This window comes from Kryptolebias marmoratus, linkage group LG17 (assembly GCF_001649575.2).
Source record: "Kryptolebias marmoratus isolate JLee-2015 linkage group LG17, ASM164957v2, whole genome shotgun sequence".
Taxonomy (NCBI): domain Eukaryota; kingdom Metazoa; phylum Chordata; class Actinopteri; order Cyprinodontiformes; family Rivulidae; genus Kryptolebias; species Kryptolebias marmoratus.
This window is the reverse complement of record NC_051446.1, coordinates 1513770-1532168: the sequence shown is the minus strand read 5'-3', so window position 1 is coordinate 1532168 and position 18399 is coordinate 1513770. Positions and strand designations below refer to the sequence as shown.

The window sequence follows — 18399 nt, the reverse complement described above, 5'->3', positions numbered from 1 at the left end:
TTTTTTGTTTGTGTAAACTTGAAAATGAACATGAATCTGATAGTTTGGAGTTGGGATAAAGTGTGAGATTATCATTGCCCATCACTGAAAAGCGAAGGTGGAGCGATAATGCTTTTGCTCATGTCTTTGTGTATGTGTTAAAATAATCATTGGATTTACCTTTACAACTGTTTTAACTTTTTAACAATTCAAGATGCCACCACAGTCTGCTGACCTTATAAAACACAAAAATGTATATAATTTACTCAATTTCACAAATATTTTGTTAAAATGTAATGTGTTTGCAACTGAGAGTTAATCACAACACACACTCTGGGGAAAAAACAGTTGTTGTGATATTGCGTCTCACAAAACAACTTTAACATTAATGTATGCTGAGAAACATTGGCAATCTAAAATTCTGGCCTAAAAAGCAGTGGGTGATATGCATTCCTTTAGGAAATGCTAGGCCTCTAATTAAGTAATATAAATTATGTCTTTATAGTTGGCTTGCTTTACCAAACTCAAGCTGTTAAAATAAAGCACAGTTCTACAGGGATAACTTGTCAAAAATATGCAATAAAGACTTGTGATGAAGATATTTTTATGCGCAGCAGCATGTTTGTGCTCAGATGTAACAGCAGCAGCAGAGAAGCCACAGATGCTGTTTGCACACAATCCAGTTATTAATCTGATGTCGTGAAAACCTTTGATCTCAGCCATTCTTCATGATGACTGCTGCTGCTGCCATCTCCACACACATTACTACCACAGAGTCGGGACCCAGGTAAACATGTTGGTACTGATAAGCCAGCAGTGATAAAACATGCAGTAGATGGAAGATCTAATTATTGTTTATAGTTATCTGTAGAGAAAGTTCTGTTTCTCCTGTAAAAAAAAACTAATTTTATCAATTTGTTGATTGGAAGAAGGAACAAATGATAACAAGAGGCATATTAGAGTTCAGACAAATATTCAATACAAGTAAAAGGAGTTTTATACTAAAAAAACATCAACACTGCTGTAATAACATGTTGAAATTGATATATTTTACTTCCGTGATGTCAACATTTCCACTGAGTTTACAGCGGCCTCACAAAGTTTTAAACCTTCTTCACTTTTTTAAATCTGATGTTTAAGCCTGATTCTACAATCATTTCTTTTCATTTTTGGTCATTAGTTTGTATTCAGTACCCCATGATGACAAAATGAAAACACGTTTTTTTGTGATTAAGACCATCTTATGTTGAAAAAAGACAGGGTGTACCTGTTTCAGTCTGACCTTGAAAATAACATTCAACAATCACATGAGATATCCTGAGATGTCACTCTCAGAGTATGTGTTGTGATCGCCTCTCAACTACTACCAAATGAAATTTTATATATTTTATATATATATTTATAGCCATTTTTGTGTTGGCAAATGTTGATAAGCTGGAGTGGCCATCTTGAGTTGGACTGACTCTAAAAGTTAACCAGTTATAGATGCATATCAAATGATTACTTTATAAGAGTTTCATTAAAATCCATCCAGTGGTTCATGAGATATTTTGCTAACAGACAGGCAAGGCTGACTCCAATAGGTAATAGCAAAGTTTTCAAAACAGATCTTGTACAATCAGTTAGGGCTCAGAGTATGTCTTGAGAATGACTACTACCACACCAAATTCTAGCCCATTATGTGCACAACTGGCTGAATTGTAGCCATTTGAATCTTTGATAAAGTGGTTTAGCTGGGTGTGCCTATGGGCACACAAACACAAGCAAAAACATTATTTGGTAGGGGGTAATAATAACTGTAACATTAGGCCGCAACACAACAAAACCGCCAAAATGTAAAGAAGGTATGAGTATTTTCTGGAGCTGCTGTACATTGAGTAAAGTGAAAGCACTTTTTATGTTAAAAGTCTTCCATAAAACAGATTGGTTTGGCTGTAAAGTGAAGAAAAACACCAGCTGTCCTTTGTGTTGATTTTGTGAACAAGTAACTGCTTGGCGATTGTTTGCTGCAGTAGAAAAAAGCACTTCAGGTACCCGTGAGTGCAGTCAGCTCACCCTGGGATGAAAAGGATTACAACATGAAAAGTGCATCTGTCATTTGTAATGGAAGCACAGGGAGGGTTTGCTTTTACAAGTTTTTCTTCGTTTCAAGGTGTGAGTGCTACTGAAAAGTGTGTATGACTTTATGAAAGCATATCAAAGACTTCTTACCTAAGCAAAGTAAAATATTGTTGATTTAAAAAGTTACTGAGTGGATAAAGTGATGAGCTAAAGAAATTCAAGATCCGTGATCTCTGTGAAAAGATATATAAACTAATCTACTTAGGCCTTATATTTTAATGAGAATAATCAAGTCATATTTCAAGTGACAATTTGTCTAATAAGTATCAATAGTTATAGTACCTTATCAGCTGTGACATCAGTCACTGAGCACAGAGTATAGAGAAAGAGGTGAAAGTCTTTGTCCACACTAGGCTAATGGCTAGCCAAACAAGTGCCAGGTTTTTATTGTTTTTCAGGCTTATAATCAACTTTCTCAAAAATGCATACCAGTGTGAAAGAACACTACATTAGCTAACAAATATAATAAACATACATTTGTGTAATAAAAAAACAGAGACAAACTAAACAATATTAGTAATATTAATATTAGCTAATGTAGCATTCTTAAGCCTGACAAAATACAAAAAAAAAAAAACTGGCCCAGCCATTAGCCCAGCTTAGTTGAAGCCTTGTGCTTTTGAATATCACCAAATAAAATCTATTATCTAGTCCAAATACAAGTGATAATACAATTGTCATTACACTCACTCATTCCAGTGTAATTATTACTGCAGCCTCTCTCTGTGTGAATGTGTTCATGTGTCTGTCTGTTGGCAAAGCATTGTGAACCAGTAGGCCTGTCACGATAACAAATTTTGCTGGACAATTAATTGTCTCAGACATTATTGCGATAAATGATAATATCGTTTGAAGGCTGTTTTAAACTAACGTAATGATAATAACATAATAGTGCAAGTACATCCTCTCAAAGATAATTAAACCTTACTTTCAAAAGAACATTTAACACTGGAACTGAAATACAAAATACACAAAACAACCAAAAACAAAAATAAAATTGGACTCTCTGTCTCCGTTAACAAAAAATGCACTTGAATAAAAACTAAACAGACCCTCCAGGATTTCGCGATGTTGCGATCGCAACTATTAACGCAAAATCGCAACTTTGTGCAACTTTGCCCAAAACACCGCAACTTTAACCAGAATAAGCCCAAATAACTCACAAAGAAGAGATGTGATGTCACATCCTGTTAACATCAGAACGCCAGGAGCGTGCAGGAGCAGCAACCGAAGCCAAAATGTGCGCTAATGCTTCACATTTACCCACACAGATTTCAGCAAAACACCGCAGGGAAGTTAGTTTTAAGTTGGATGTTGGATATTCGTATTCGCGGTCCGCGGAGTTAGCGTGTCTAGCTCACGGCTGACTTAACCGTCCCTAAGTGAACCGCCGCGTGTGAGAGAAGGGGCCGGCAGAGAATGGCTGGCCAACATTAGCGTTCCTGTTTCGGGTCAGCCGTGAGCTAGACGCTGCTAACTCCGCAGACCGCGAATATCCAATATCCAACTTAACTAACTTCACTGCGGTCGCAAACCAGTTTCCTACTCAGCTGCACGAGAGTGGGGGGAAGCTGTTTTGCACGTCCTGCAGTGTAATCATCGAACATAAACACAAGTCATCCATCGACAAACACTTTGTGTCTGCAAAACATGTGAGGAGAGCTGCAGATGAGGGACAATCCAGAAATGGTCATGAATGTCAGTTTATAAGCTATCAAAGTTCTCAAATAAAGCACCTTTTGATAATGTCAATGTTTGTTGGCAATTATCTTACAAAACTAGTATTTTTGGTTTATATATTAAAAGTTATGGTTTTTTATTGATTTTAGTAAAAAAAAAAAAAATCTTTTCATCGCAACTTTTAGGAAAATGCCCCGCGAAATCAGGCATTTTAGCCCGCAACAATCACAAAAAATGCCCGCCAAATCCTGGAGGGACTGACTAAAAAAAAAATGGAAATAAAACCTACATTCAACCAAACCAGTACGGTTTATTAAGTCTGTAAACTAAACTGCCCTTCAAAAAGTAATAGTTAGTTTTTTATAGAGAAGACGAACAGAGCTGACAGTTTTAAACAAAACAAAAAGTGCAAACTAACAAAAGCACACGGCGACAGAAGCACAAATGCATCATACCGATGTGATAGAATATTTGTTGCGAGAATAACTGGTGGTGGCAGGAAGATGTTTTTGTGGGTGTGGCTTTTTAGTACCCCTTTACTGCACCAGGAAATAAACAGTGCAAGTTCAACTTCAAGAACTACAAATCTTTGCAAAATACGATCTGATTCCGTAAGTTATCCATAAAGATCTCATGAATACCTCACTAGAAAGACGTTTTATTGCTTTAATATTGTATGTTGCTTTTTGTGAAATAATATTTGAAAAACCGCTGACACAGAGCTTGTAAATTACACAGAACTTGTACTGGTTTTATGTGCTGTTTGAGAGTTTGAAAATCATCGAAGGAAGATCGAAATAGATCTCTAGTTGCCATAAAACCAATCCCAAAGCACTACTTAATCCCTGAAAGCCAATATAAATGTTGAACCATGGCAAATAAAATAAAAGGTTTTAGAAGAACGACTGGGTTTTTTTATTTCTCATATCTCCCTCATATGATATATTTAAATTACACACTGACTGAAACAATAGCAATAAAAATCAAGTTTTTTTCAAACCACCGTTTATGTCACTTGTTCACCCTACAGGATGGAGTTTTGGGGTCTCTTAGAAAACTAAAAAAACTACCTTTGTAGAGGCTTTATTTTGTGTCTGTGTCAGAATGACAAAGTTAAGGAAAAGTGAGAACTTAGAATTTAATAACAAGAAAATGGTGACAGAAAAGAACCTCAACTCGAAATTTAAAAACTCCAGAAATTAAAGTGGGAATAATTTAAAGAAAGGATGAGAAGCTTAAACTGCTCTGTTCACAGTTAGTGATATGTCGGGATAGCTCCTTTGCTGATTAAACGTGTTTCCACAGGATTATGTGAAAAGAATTCCTTTAATACCTAAGTTCCTATCTCATTTACAGCAGGCATTGCTACCGCAGGTTTTTGCGCCAGTTTCATCTTCACCTATTGATATTTTTTTCTCGTCCTTTTACTTCAAAGTTCGTCTTTATTCTTTTCATGAAGTGGCCATAATACAGCCCGTACCCTTTTACATCCAAGTTGCGTCAAAATGTTCTCGTAACTGTTTCAAACTGACTGTCACCAGTTGATCTAAGACTGTTCTCAAAAGTGGTCTGTTAATATCGAACTGATAACAGGCAGGGTGTCAAGGCCAGGGGTGGAGAAGGTGAACCCAGAGTGCAGACTTCTTCAAACAAAAATTTATTCTTTAAACAAACAAAAAAATCCAAAAATCGTGGCACCAAAAATACAAAAACAAAACGGCAAGGCAAGGCAAAGGAAATAGGCAACATGAGACTAGAGACAATAACCATAGACTTACCAGAGACAATGAACAATAGACAATGAACCAGCCAATAAGTGGAGGAGATGACCGGGTTTTAAAAGCAGGAGGCAATTAGGGAAGGTGGGCGCAGGTGAGAAGATTGCAAGGCTTGGGACAGGTGTAGATGGACATGGCAGGCAGAAAAGAGATGGGGTGTATTCACACCAGGAAGGTCCTTTGGTCAGCTTGTTTGGTCCGGACCAAAAGTGGACTTTATTATTTTCATTTGGTGTGGTTTGCATTCACATTGTGCTTTTTTGTAAGCGGACTATAATTTATAAACAAAGCCACGTGGGTGACGGTCATTGCTCCTATTGGACAGAAAGACGGGGGCAGCGGTTGGAGCACTGAGCACAGACCTGGAAATAAAGATGGAAGTCCTGCATGCTGTGTTCGTTATGTGCACATTCGTTCTGTTGGTACAATTACAGTACCATTTTGAAATTTGAGAGCAGCTCATTCAACGTCGGTTTAATGACGTTTTACTTCTAATTTTGGAACGGCATCGGCAAATGCTTTACGTAGTTAGTTCGGTTCAAGTCTGGTCTGTATTCACACCAGAAGTGAACTGCACCAGAGTTCGTTTGGAAGCGGACCGAGACCACCTCAAAAAGCGGGTCTCGGTCCAGTTGTTTGATCCGCACCAGAGTTCGCATGACTGTATTCACACCTGCACAAAAAGTCCGGACCAACGCTGGAAACGAACTCTGCTTCGATTAAAGCGGACTAAATGTGTCAGGTCTAAATACGACCATAGACTGAGGAGAAGTGAATGATGGCTGAGGCACAGGGAACAAAGACACAAAGAACAAACAAACAAGATAACTGAATAAAATAAACAATAAACTCAAACTGAAACACGACGACAACAAACTGAATACAAAAACCCAAATCCTAACTCAGGGATGGTGTGAGTGCCATTGCTATGATAGTCTAGTGGTCAAGGCTGTAACAGTTCTACTTGTAGTTGATGCTGGCACCAGTTCGAATCTAGGTAATATTTTTTGGGAGTTTATTTTATGGAATAGAAAAATACTTGCTGTCAGCGTTTGGCATATTTAATAGGTTTGCCAGTGACGGTTATACGTTCTTCCCATGCTTTAAACAAAAGCAGAGCGCGTACTTTACACCACACATCCTTACAGTGAAACTGATTGTAATGTAAGTAACCATAAATCCCACAGCCTTCTAATTTCTGTGATGAGTCTGCGGCGAGATGTCTTTAGTAGTGTGAAGGTGCAATTACAGGGTTCCCCTTACATAAGCAAAGCTTTGTTTGAATGATTAAAAAAAATTACCAAACCATTTATGATGTTAGCAGGGTTTTGAACAGGCAACAACATAGCCACCTAACGTTTAGAAACATCTGCATGCGGACCCCGATTATCACTACTTATTCTAGCTTGGATGTGCTAAATACAGTTCCACAGTTATTTTCTGCAGAAATGTAAGCATAATTCATGAACTGCAGATATGGTAAATCATCTAGCTATGTACACAGATCAGTTGCCATTGAAAGACGCGCTATTAAACGGTATTTTTTACGTACTAATCGTTGTGCACGATGGGCAGCTCTCTGGGTTGTCCCTGCAGGAGTCATGCAGAACTCAGTAAAGTGTCTGAATTATTTCCATGGTTTTCATATTTGCACTTGTTTTATGGGATTTGGATAGAGCCCAACCAACAACTTTTCTGATACAGTTATTCAGTTAACAGTGTAGGTGCAGATTGATGTAGAGGACACAGCCATCTCAAATTAATTCAGTTTCTTTATTGATATAGCACCAATTCAAAGCAAAACAAATTGCATAGAGTCATTGACTTGCAGTAATCCCTCATTGAGCATGCATGTAATGACAGTTTAAAAAAAACCTCCCTTTTAACAGGAAGAAACCGCCAGCTGAACCTGGCTCAGAGCCAGCACCCATCTGCCACAACCAACTACGGGTTAAAAATGTGACATGCACAGAAAAAAAAGAAACTCAATGCACTCTGTAGTCCACAGGTGTTCTTAACAAGATGCTTAAAAAAGCGGTCATCTTGAATAATTTGTGGATTTTTATTTACATTCAGGAAATTACAAAATGGGAGGACTTGTTGCTTAAAGACATCTGTTTTGATTTACAGCATAGGAGGAATGACACTCCATTGTGAAATTGATTTTTTTTTTTTAATTCAGAAGTGTGTATTCAGATATTGTCCACTTTCAGTTAACATTACTGCTATAGCTGCATGCCAGCAGTTTGATTCAATATATGTGGGAGATGTGTCACAAGTCAATCTGGTCGTGTGAACGACTCTGTTCTTTGTGATTCTTTGCTCTGAATGCTTCTCTGTGAATATCAACTCTTCGGCACGTCAGTGTAGCCCGCGAAAACAGAAATTTATTTGCCAGATATGATGTCTGATTAACTTTTTGCGAACAGTTTTGTTACGTTAGCAATATTTTCATCAGGTATCAACACAGCCACCTACGCTTTAGAAACATCTGCGGTGCGCATAGATTTCAACCAGTTATTCTCGCCACCAGCTACCAAAGGGAGATAGAATAACTGGTGTCATTTAGTTTTATTCAGAAGTGCTCCCACACCGCTGCTGTTACTTCAACCTTGAAACCAATTCCATTTAATTTTTTCCCCCCAATATCAAACAGCATTTCTTTAGCTAACTCCTAGCGGGGGTTAATGCTAAAGAGGTACAAGCCAAGGCGCCTCAGCTGGCTAACTGACGTGATAGGCCACGCCCCCTTTACGCTAAGAGAAAGGGAGGGGGTCAGTGAAGAGCACCAGAATTGAGCCTTTTGTCCTCCAGTGTCTTCAATAGAAAGAGACAGAGAAACAAAGGAACGATAACGCAGATTAATGAAACTTATCAACCTCATTTTTTTTATCGTGCGATTAATTGATTTTTCATTTATTGCGACAGGCCTATGAACCACTAAACAGATTATAATGAAACTTTCAGGAAATAATTAGTGATGTACATCTTCGAAACTCAAAATGGCTATGATTCAGTTAATTTTACAAATATTGAGCTAACATTTGATGTGATACAGGCTGAGAGTCTCACAATAGCACATGAAATACATGCCTTTAAGGAATGTTAAGTTTTTATTTTATTTACTTATCTCAAGTGAAGTCAGATTCAGATAGCAGAATTGTTTAGGTCAGGCTGACGGCGTTAATTTCCTGTCTCACTGGTACATCCCAATGGTGATTTAAGGGTGATTCAAATCAGCCAAATTAATGTGGTCATTCCTGCCGAGCAAAGCTAATAAGTTCTCCAAGGTCAATTCCATCCCACCAGTGAGTTCTAGGGTCCACAGCTGGCCCGCGACTCATGGGAGTCGCGTCCAGTATGCATCTCTGCTTGTACAAGATCTGAGTCTGAACGTTCACTGTCTGGCACATTCCTCCACACATGCCAGGCAACCTTGTCATGGCCCGAACAAGTGACTGCATAAATATTCACCCCTTATAATGTTCTGCGCAGAGAAAAGATTATTAAAAAGTACAAGTAGGGGATATAAAAGGATTTCCAAATGTCGGGATTTGGAAATTTGGGCCGTTTGTCTTTGTGCTCTATTTTCTAGGTTGTGTTGGTGTTTATGTTTTTTTCCTTAGTTTTTGTGAGTTTTAATTCTGTCTTTGTCCCTCATGTATGTGTTCATTTATCCCCAGTTGTTATCCTCGGTTTTCCGCCACGCCCATCTCCACCTGTCAGCCCTGATTATCATTTCACCTGTGTCCACTTATCCTAATTACCCTCAGTGTTTAAAAACCTGGTCTTCTCCTCTATTCCCTGCTGGTTCACAGTTTCCTGTTAGAAGTTCATGCCACGTCATCTATGCCTTGTCCTCGTTTTTGCTCCAGGTCTGTTCATGTTCCACATTTTGTATTAAGTTTAATTCTGCTGCCACGTCAGCTTTTGTTTTCTGTTTATTTTTTCATTTTAATAAATTAGTTTCCTTTAATTGTGAGTCTGCACACTGGGTTTGCCTCCTTCCCCACCCGTTCTGACAGTATGAACCAGCCACAAGAGAACTCAGCAGACTCGGACGTTGGAATTGTTCTCTCTCCGGCAGAGAGGGTCAAGATTCTGGCCGAACTTCGGCGTGAGCATTCGCTCAGTTTCTTGGACAGAACCTGCTCGCTAGCAACCGTATCCCCAGTGTCCGGGGGCCGCCGTCGGTGAAAGAGGACACCAGCAGTGGCAGCCTCCATGTCTCCGCCGGCCGCGGTAGTACCCACGTCTCTTCCAGTCACGGCGGCTCCTACCCCCTCCACCACAGCTTTTCCGGTGGGTTTGGCCGAACCGCTACCGGTCACCGCGGCCATGTCCCCCATAGAACTTCAGGCCATCACCGCACAGTTCTTGAGACTCCTTACCTCAGCCCGCAATCATCCGGATCCTGTTCATCAAAGGACTGCATTAAGACTCATGGACAATGTAATCACCTCCACACCCGGACTCCTCTGCATTCCAGATTTTTGTGAAATTCTCTCCCACGTCAGATCCACATTATCTGATCTAGACAATACGATTGAGCTCACATCAAGCTTGTCTGGAGCTACTCCAAAATTAGCCGAATCCTTTCAGCCTCTCCTGCGCCGCTCACAGCCTCGTCTCCTGTGCCGATCACAACCTAGATTGGCACAGGCCCTAAACATCCCCAGAAGTTCCATTAGATGTATTATCAAGAAATAGAAGGAATAGGGGACAATTGTAAATCTACCAAGATTAGGCCATCCTCACAAACTCTGTGAGCGTGAAGAAGGAGAAAAGTGGAAGAGACCACCAAGACACCTGTAACCACTCTGAAGGAGTTCTAAGCTTTAGGAGGTGAGACGGGAGAGACTGAGCTACAACAGTTCTTTAGCAGACAGCATCAGATTGTCCTCCAGGATTTCCCTTTATTTTGTTGTGGGTTGGGAGTGAGGTGCTGCCTCAAGGGAGTGTATCTCGGAGTTTTGTTCACGAGTGAGGAAACAGAGGAGCGCAAGATCGATTGGCTGATTGGTGCGGCTTCTGCAGTACTCTGTACCAGTCCATTGTGGTGAAGAGGGAGCTGAACTGACAGGCAAAACTCTGTTTGCTGGTCAGTCTACACTCCTACCCTCAGCTAAGGCCACAAGCTTTGAGTGGTGAATAAAGAAAGAATAGAAAAAGAATTTAAAAAATTTATATCTTTGTTTAATAAATGTCAATACCGGTAATTAAAATAATTTTTATTACCATTTCTTAAACTAAGTGAAAGAAAATCAGTCATTGGCTGCTCTGATTTCTAAATATCAGCATCTGTTATAGAAAAACTCATATCAGCAGACTTCTAAGACTAATTTAAATTTTGCTGTCAAATTTAACCCTGATCTAAATAAATTCAGTTTGAATACAAGCAGAAGAAGATGGTGAGTGTGAAGAATGCAAGCAAAAGACGCTAAAAGGACAAGAAAGTGACAACTAATTTGGACAAAGCTTTGAATATTTCATAATGCATCATCAATCAAGTCCTAATAAGAGCTACTACCAATAACACTCCCTGATTTATCCACAAAATATCAAAAAGCAAAATGTAACACACACACACACACACACACATATACAGGCTCTGCTGATGTCAGACATACTCGTGACAACGAATTAATTTGTTACAATCTAATTAATGTCAGGGCTTGTCTGGATGTGATAACATTTTAATCAGTGAAAGCCGGGTCTGATTACCTTAGTGTCCAGCCCAAGAGAGAACCATGCCAGCTTCTAGAGTAATTATATCAAAAGTCAATTACAAGACCTCCTCTCCTGTTCACTCATCAGCACATGATGAGGTAGACAGCAGCTGGTGTATCAAGCAGCAGCTTAAGAACGGTCTCTTCATCCTGCATTAACCATTTTAATTCAAAAATGTTTTTCACATCAAGATGGAATCCATCTCAACACTAAAATACCAGATCTTATTTCTCAAGATAAATAATTCTTTTTGCCAGGTTCCTACCAGACTCTCTGGAGATCTGGACAAAGGCCTCAACGCCACTCTCGCCGTAGTTTCCCTCAGAGGCGAGCGTGGACACATAGTTCCAGCCCATCGCTGTGACAATGTCCAGCATGGCCTGAGCCTGGTAGGAGTCAGGAGGAACCACGCGAGAGAAGAAGTCATAGCGCGTATTGTCACTGAGCTCTGGGGCAGTCGAAGCGTAACTGATCTGAGGAATCTGTGGAAACAAAACAAAGTAAACAAATGTTCAGTCTCTAGTTCAGCAGTCAGTGTTTAGAACACTATAAATATTTCACATTTACAGCAAATAACAGTAATTTCACTTGTTTTTAGTGAAGCACACTTTCATTAAGACAAAAAGGTTTGCTTTGCAGTTACTTTCAGCATCAGCAACACTAAAGCTACAAGAGGATAGCCATGTTAAACAAAGGTAATATTAAACAGAATATCAATACATAATATAGGACAGTACTTTTCAGGTACATAGCTAGTAAGTACATCCTGGTACTTACTGCAAACTACTACTGGGTTCATACATTGTACATACTTGGTATGTAGCTGGTACTTACAGGTGTTATAGCTGATACTCACATTGTACTTATTGGGTTCGAACTGGGTTTGTACCTAGTATTTACCAAGTGTGGATCAGAAAGTGTCAGGTCCATACCATGTATTTACCATATACTTACCAGGTATGTACCTGGCATTGTTGGGGATCAGTCTTAGCTACTATCCACCAAGTTTAAGTTATGTTTAAAATTTCTTTTTGCTGAAATAGTCATTTTCTATTTTCAAAGGTTAGTTGCCTATTGGTAGCCATCTTGAATCGGGTTGACTCCAAACGTTAATCAGTTGTGGAGGTCCATCAAATGATTAATTTCCGTAAGTTTCATTAAAATTCATTCAGTGTTTCAGGAGATTTTCTGGTAATAGACGTGCACACAGAGAAGGGCAAAAACATGATTGTCCATCTTTACTGGGTGAAAATTAAATCTGTTTTTCCTTTCACATTTATTTTAAACTAATTCCAAACTTTCTGCAGGTATTAGTTGAGATTTAAACAGCATACATGTCAAGTCTTGACCCTACTTGGCTTCTAGTTGTCTGGTTTATTGTCAGACTTGAGTTAGTAAGCTTTTGCATGTGAATTAAAGCAGCGGGTCAGGTCATAGATCCTACAACAGGCAGGCCGACAGGCCCACTGGGGCTGGATAATGGTCCTTTAGAGAAGAGGCTGAAGGGCTGATTGATTTAACTTCAGTCAGAGGCCGGCACATTGGACTGAACACTGCCGGGCGTTGCATGAGGATTCACAGAAGCAAAAAAGGAGGGAGGAAGATGGACAGCCTGGGACCTGACAGCAATACAAATGTCTCTCAGCCTGACAAGCGCAAAGACAGGTGGCAAATTATGGCCTGCTCTGTAAATACACAGCTGTCTGAGGTGACACTATCACAGCACTGCAGCTTTAACACATCAAATACAAGTTTACTTCCTCCATAAAGGAACACAAAGAGCATGTCTCAGTGTGAGATGTTGCTCTTACATTTGCATTTCAAAGACTTTAAAGACTTTCTCTGAAGTTACTGTTGACTTAGCCGAGTCACATGTTTGACAACCAGGTAAAAAAAAAAATTAATGAATCCTTCAGACATTGAAATAAAAATGCAAACTGTTTTCTATAAACATTTAAACATCACAAAAATATTGAGTTACATCCACATATAAAATAAACCCAGAAAGTCTACATTTATCCAATGACACATACAGCTTATTAAGGTTATGGTAGCTGCATGTATAGCACTTCTTGAAGCAATGCCTATTGCCAGCCAACTTTAATGCCAGAGTTTTAAACTAAGATCTTCTCACCCTAAGTAATAACAGAGTTATAGCCAAACCTAGAAAATAATGTTATGCAAGATCTCATACTCAAAGGATGTGTTGTGATAGACTCAGTTTGTATTACTATAATTTTTAGCTCAATCTCTGGAGAACTGACTGATTTAGAGTTATTATTGTAAGGTAATATCAATTAGTTGTGGCAGCTTTCTTGAAATGAATTAGCTCCAAAAATTAATTAGTTGTAGATGTCTAATGGTTATTTTGGGAAAAGTATCAATAAAATCCTTACAGGAAATGCCACATTTTGCTATCAGACACAGTTGACTGAAAAATGGGTAATGGCAAAGTTTTAATCAAAGACCTTGTGCAATCTGTTAGCGCTCAGAATATGTATTGTTGATCAGACTATCACACTAAATTTTAACTCAATATTTGTAAAATTGACCGAGTTACATAATCTGCACAGAAACGATTAGAGATACCACTAAAATATTTTAAAGTATGGTAGAAGGGAAGCAAATAAAGCGCAAAGAAAATAGTTCCAAGAACAACCCTGTGGAACATCATGCTTAAAACGCTAGTGTAAAACTGGATTTAGCAACAGAAATATTTCTAAATAGAAAAAAAGAAGTACCTATATTTTCCCGACTATAGAGCACACTGGTTTATTAGGCGCACTGTCAATAAATGGTCCATTTTTAAATTTTTGTCATATATAAGGCCGGACTATAAGGCGCATTAAGTAAAACAAAAGAGCCCCTGTCTTTTCAGAGAATACTGCACTGACATAAAGGCCCCCACATACTCGGTTGTACTTCACTCTGTGGAGGTCCGCGCGTACTCAAGGCGGACTCAACGCAGACTGTCACAAAAAAGCAGTTTTCAAACGTAAAGTATTGAAATAAATATTGTTTCACTCTGCTGTACAGGTGTGAATACTATCAAACTTTGCTCAGTATTCAACAAGTCAGATCAAAACACATTTGAACAGCCAAATATCTCCTGCAATGACTTTAGAAAGCAAAAATACCTATACTGTACTTTTAAAATCGTACTGGCACCTTCTTAAAATACCAAAACATCGACCGGTCCCACCCTGTTGGATGTCACAATTACGATGCAGAGGCGTAAGACGATGACGTAACCTGCACTGTCCCGGTCTAAAAACCCTGGATATTTTAAAAACTGGTCCAAATCTGCCTATCTTCATTTCAAAAAGTATTCCAGTGGATTAAATCATAAATGTCACAGTGGAAGTCAAGGTGGGTACAAAACAGCTCAAGGTGGGTATAATGTAGGTTGGTTAAGGAGATTAATGAAATAATGCGCACAGCCTAAAATACAATTTTGCAAACCATGCATACAAAATAGGCTGTAATTTTCAAAAACGTAGCTGGTCCTAATGTGGCTGCACAGTTGACTGGTCGCTTGATAGCAAGCATTCAGAATATTAAAAGACTGTATCTGAAAAATTTTCCATTTTCTTGCAATTTTCTCAATTTTGAGTCACCATCTAGTCTTCAACAGTTGCAGCTCAGTGAGATACTGGCTTAAGCATGAATAATTTACTGCATGCTGAATAAACACTAGCATCAATTATACATGCACTGTCAGCTTCTGCTGTATTGACAACACATCAGTGCTTCCCGTTAACACATACTGCTTTGTTTTTAAAGAAAAGTTTCTCTTTTAAGTATTTAATGTAAATAACAACTGATTTTAGTAATTGGGGCCTGCCAGCAGTGCATAGAGACCATTGTACTGCCTCATGCAGTGCATGCAGGCACCTACTATTGTAATAATGTTAATGATAGTGATGTGGTCTGTGAAGTAAGAAACCTTTTAGGGCCACACACACTTTCAATTATGATATTAAATTAACTCACTGTGAAAAATGCCAGTGGCTTTAGAAAGATTTTTTTCTATAATTAGAGGAATATCATTTTAATTAGCTGCCTTTCTGGAAACCCTGCTGAGAAGTACCCAGCACCCTTATTTCAACTTTTTTATTTTTATTTCTAAACTTCACAGCAGTGTATTTAAGATTTAAATACAACCTATTTTAGTCTTTTAGCTTGTTTCACATTCTGTATTCTTCCTGATTTTCATTGCCCTTTTGACTGATTTCTTGCTTTTGGTTCTCTCTACACATCAGGTCCTGGTTAGCTTGTTACCACACCTGTCATGTGTACTCAGTACCTCCCTAAAGGTGTGTAGCGTGTGTGGGCTGACAGGTTTTCAGCTGTGTTTTATCAGATATTATTTGCGTTGATTGTATTTAATTGCCATATTAACCTTTTGTATTTTTTTTTGTACTGTTATCCCCCACCACCAACAGGCAAAGGTGGGTGACAGTGTTTTTATCTCTGTGTGAAACGTAGTACTTGCATATGTAATCATCCCCTTTGCCTTAAACCCCAACCTCTACCTTCAGAAGAAGTTCTATAAGATCCACCTATGTGCAATAAGTGCCAAATGATTTTAGTATATATCCACCTTTTCTGATAGCCCCCAGAATCAACAACAGTGCAAAACCTCTAAGTAGTAAAGGCAAGAGACATCATGAAGACCAAGGAATTCTCCACACAGATCAGAGACACAGTTTTGGAGAAGTTCAGATCAGTGATGGGTTATAAATAAATATCACAAATAACATAAACTTCCATTAAATCCATTCCTATAAAATGAAAAGATGAAGCAAGCACAGCAAACCTGTCAAAAGAGGATTATCTACCAAAACATCGAGACTGGGTAAACCTAATAGAGTCAGACAGATCTTCTACAAAGATAGGAGTATCTGTCACTAGGGCCACTAAAGCTGCACAGTGCTGGGTTTCATGGAACAGTACCAAAACAAACCATTGCCTAACGAAAAAATAGGGCAGACTGTTTAGAAATTTACCAAATGTCATACTCCCAAACATGGAATTCAATTTGAGTTCTATAATCTCACAGCCCCTTCTGTGCTATGTTGAGATTAGAGAAAACTCAGGACTGGCACTAAACATTTGTGGGCCTTAAGCGGGATATATTTTGGGGGCCCTATTTTGCCATGAATAGACAGTTAAAGATACATAAAACTAGATGATATATGCAATTATAAACTTTATGCATAACATTTTATATCAGTGAACATGGTGTACTATAGTTTACTGCTAAATGAGCATACGGATGCTCAGTTTAAATGGGTAATTTATGGGTGGATGGGTAAAAGCACCTTAAGTAGCCTGGTTAGTTAGAACTATATCATTATATATAATTATTTTAGTTAATATTTAATTTAAATGCTGGATATAACATCACTTACCTGTGATTTTTTTCATTATATGAGGTAAAAAACTTGAATGTGCTGACAACAAAATCACACAAAAATCATCAATGGAAATCAAATTTATTAACCAATAGAGGCCTGGATTTGGAGTCCTGCACAAAATTAAAGTGGAAAAACACACTACAGGCTGATCCAACTTTGATGTAATGTCCTTAAAACACGTCAAAATGAGGCTCAGTATTGTGTGTGGCCTCCACGTTCCTGCATGACCTCCCTACAATGCCTGGGCATGCTCCTGATGAGGTGGTGGTTGGTCTCTTGAGGGATCTCCTCCTAGACCTGGATTAAAGCATCCGCCAACTCCTGGACAGTCTGTGGTGCAACGTGACGTTGGTGGATGGAGCAAGACATGATGTCCCAGATGTGCTCAATCAGATTCAGGTCTGGGGAACGAGTGGGCCAGTCCATAGCTTCAATGCCTTCATCTTGCAGGAACTGCTGACACACTCCAGCCACATGAGGTCTAGCATTATCCTGCATGAGGAGGAACCCAGGGCCAACCGCACCAGCATATGATCTCACAAGGGCTCTGAGGATCTCATCTCAGTACCTAATGGCGGTCATGCTACCTCTGGCGAGCACATGGAGTGCTGTGTGACCCTAAAAAGAAATGCCACCCCACACCATTACTGACCCACTGCCAAACCGATCATGCTGAAGGATGTTGCAGGCAGCAGATCACTCTCTATGGCATCTCCAGACTCTGTCACGTCTGTCACATGTGCTCAATGTGAACCTTCTTTCATCTGTGAAGAGCACAGGGCGCCAGTGGCAAATTTGACAATCCTGGTGTTCTCTGGCAATCGCCAAGCATCCTGCATGGTGTTGCGCTGTGAGCACAACCCCCATTTGTGGACTTCAGGCCCTCATACCATCCTCATGGAGTCGATTTCTAACCATTTGTGCACATGCACATTTGTGGCCTGCTGGAGGTCATTTTGCAGGGCTCTGGCAGTGCTCCTCCTGTTCCTACTTGCACAAAGGCGGAGGTAGCGGTCCTGCTGTTGGGTTGTTGCCCTCCTACGGCCTCCTCCACGTCTCTTGGTGTACTGGCCTGTCTCCTGGTAGTGCCTCCAGCCTCTGGACACTACGCTGACAGACACAGCAAACCTTCTTGCCACAGCTCGCATTGATGTGCCATCCTGGATGAGCTGCACTACATGAGCTACTTGTGTGGGTTGTAGAGTCCGTCTCATGCTACCACGGGTGTGAAAGCACCACCAACATTCAAAAGTGGCCAAAACATCAGCCAGAAAGCATAGGTACTGAGAAGTGGTCTGTGGTCCCCACCTGCAGAACCACTCCGTTATTGAGTGTGTCTTGCTAATTGCCAATAATGTCCACCTGTTGTCTACTCCATTTGCACAACAGCATGTGAAACTTATTGCCAATCAGTGTTGCTTCCTAAGTGGACAGTTTGATTTCACAAAAGTTTGATTTACCTTTTGAGCAGTATATATATATATATATATATATATGGGGGGTGAGACAGATGACAGAGACAGAGACACATATATATATATATAAGTGGCTGGCAGGGAAAGCATACATGGAACGTCATAACCAAGTGGCTGTCATAGTGTACAGAAACATCTGTGCAGAATATGGACTGGAAGCCCCGAGATCAAAGTGGGGAACACCCCCAAAGGTAGTGGAGAATGACCGAGCTAAGA

General features: G+C 39.5%; 1 protein-coding gene across 4 annotated transcripts in view; it reads right to left on the bottom strand.

Moving 5' to 3' along the window:
- LOC108250582 (metabotropic glutamate receptor 8-like) overlaps window positions 1-18399 on the bottom strand; it is a 297339-nt gene that overhangs the window by 177396 nt on the left and 101544 nt on the right. For all 4 annotated transcript variants that reach the window (XR_005234323.1, XR_005234324.1, XR_005234325.1 and 1 more), the window contains exon 3: window positions 11554-11770. Coding sequence is in view for 1 of the 4 variants with exons in the window: in XM_037980851.1 (XP_037836779.1) it covers window positions 11554-11770 (217 nt within the window). In the remaining 3 variants the exon portion in view is untranslated. The remainder of the gene's footprint in view (window positions 1-11553; window positions 11771-18399) is intronic.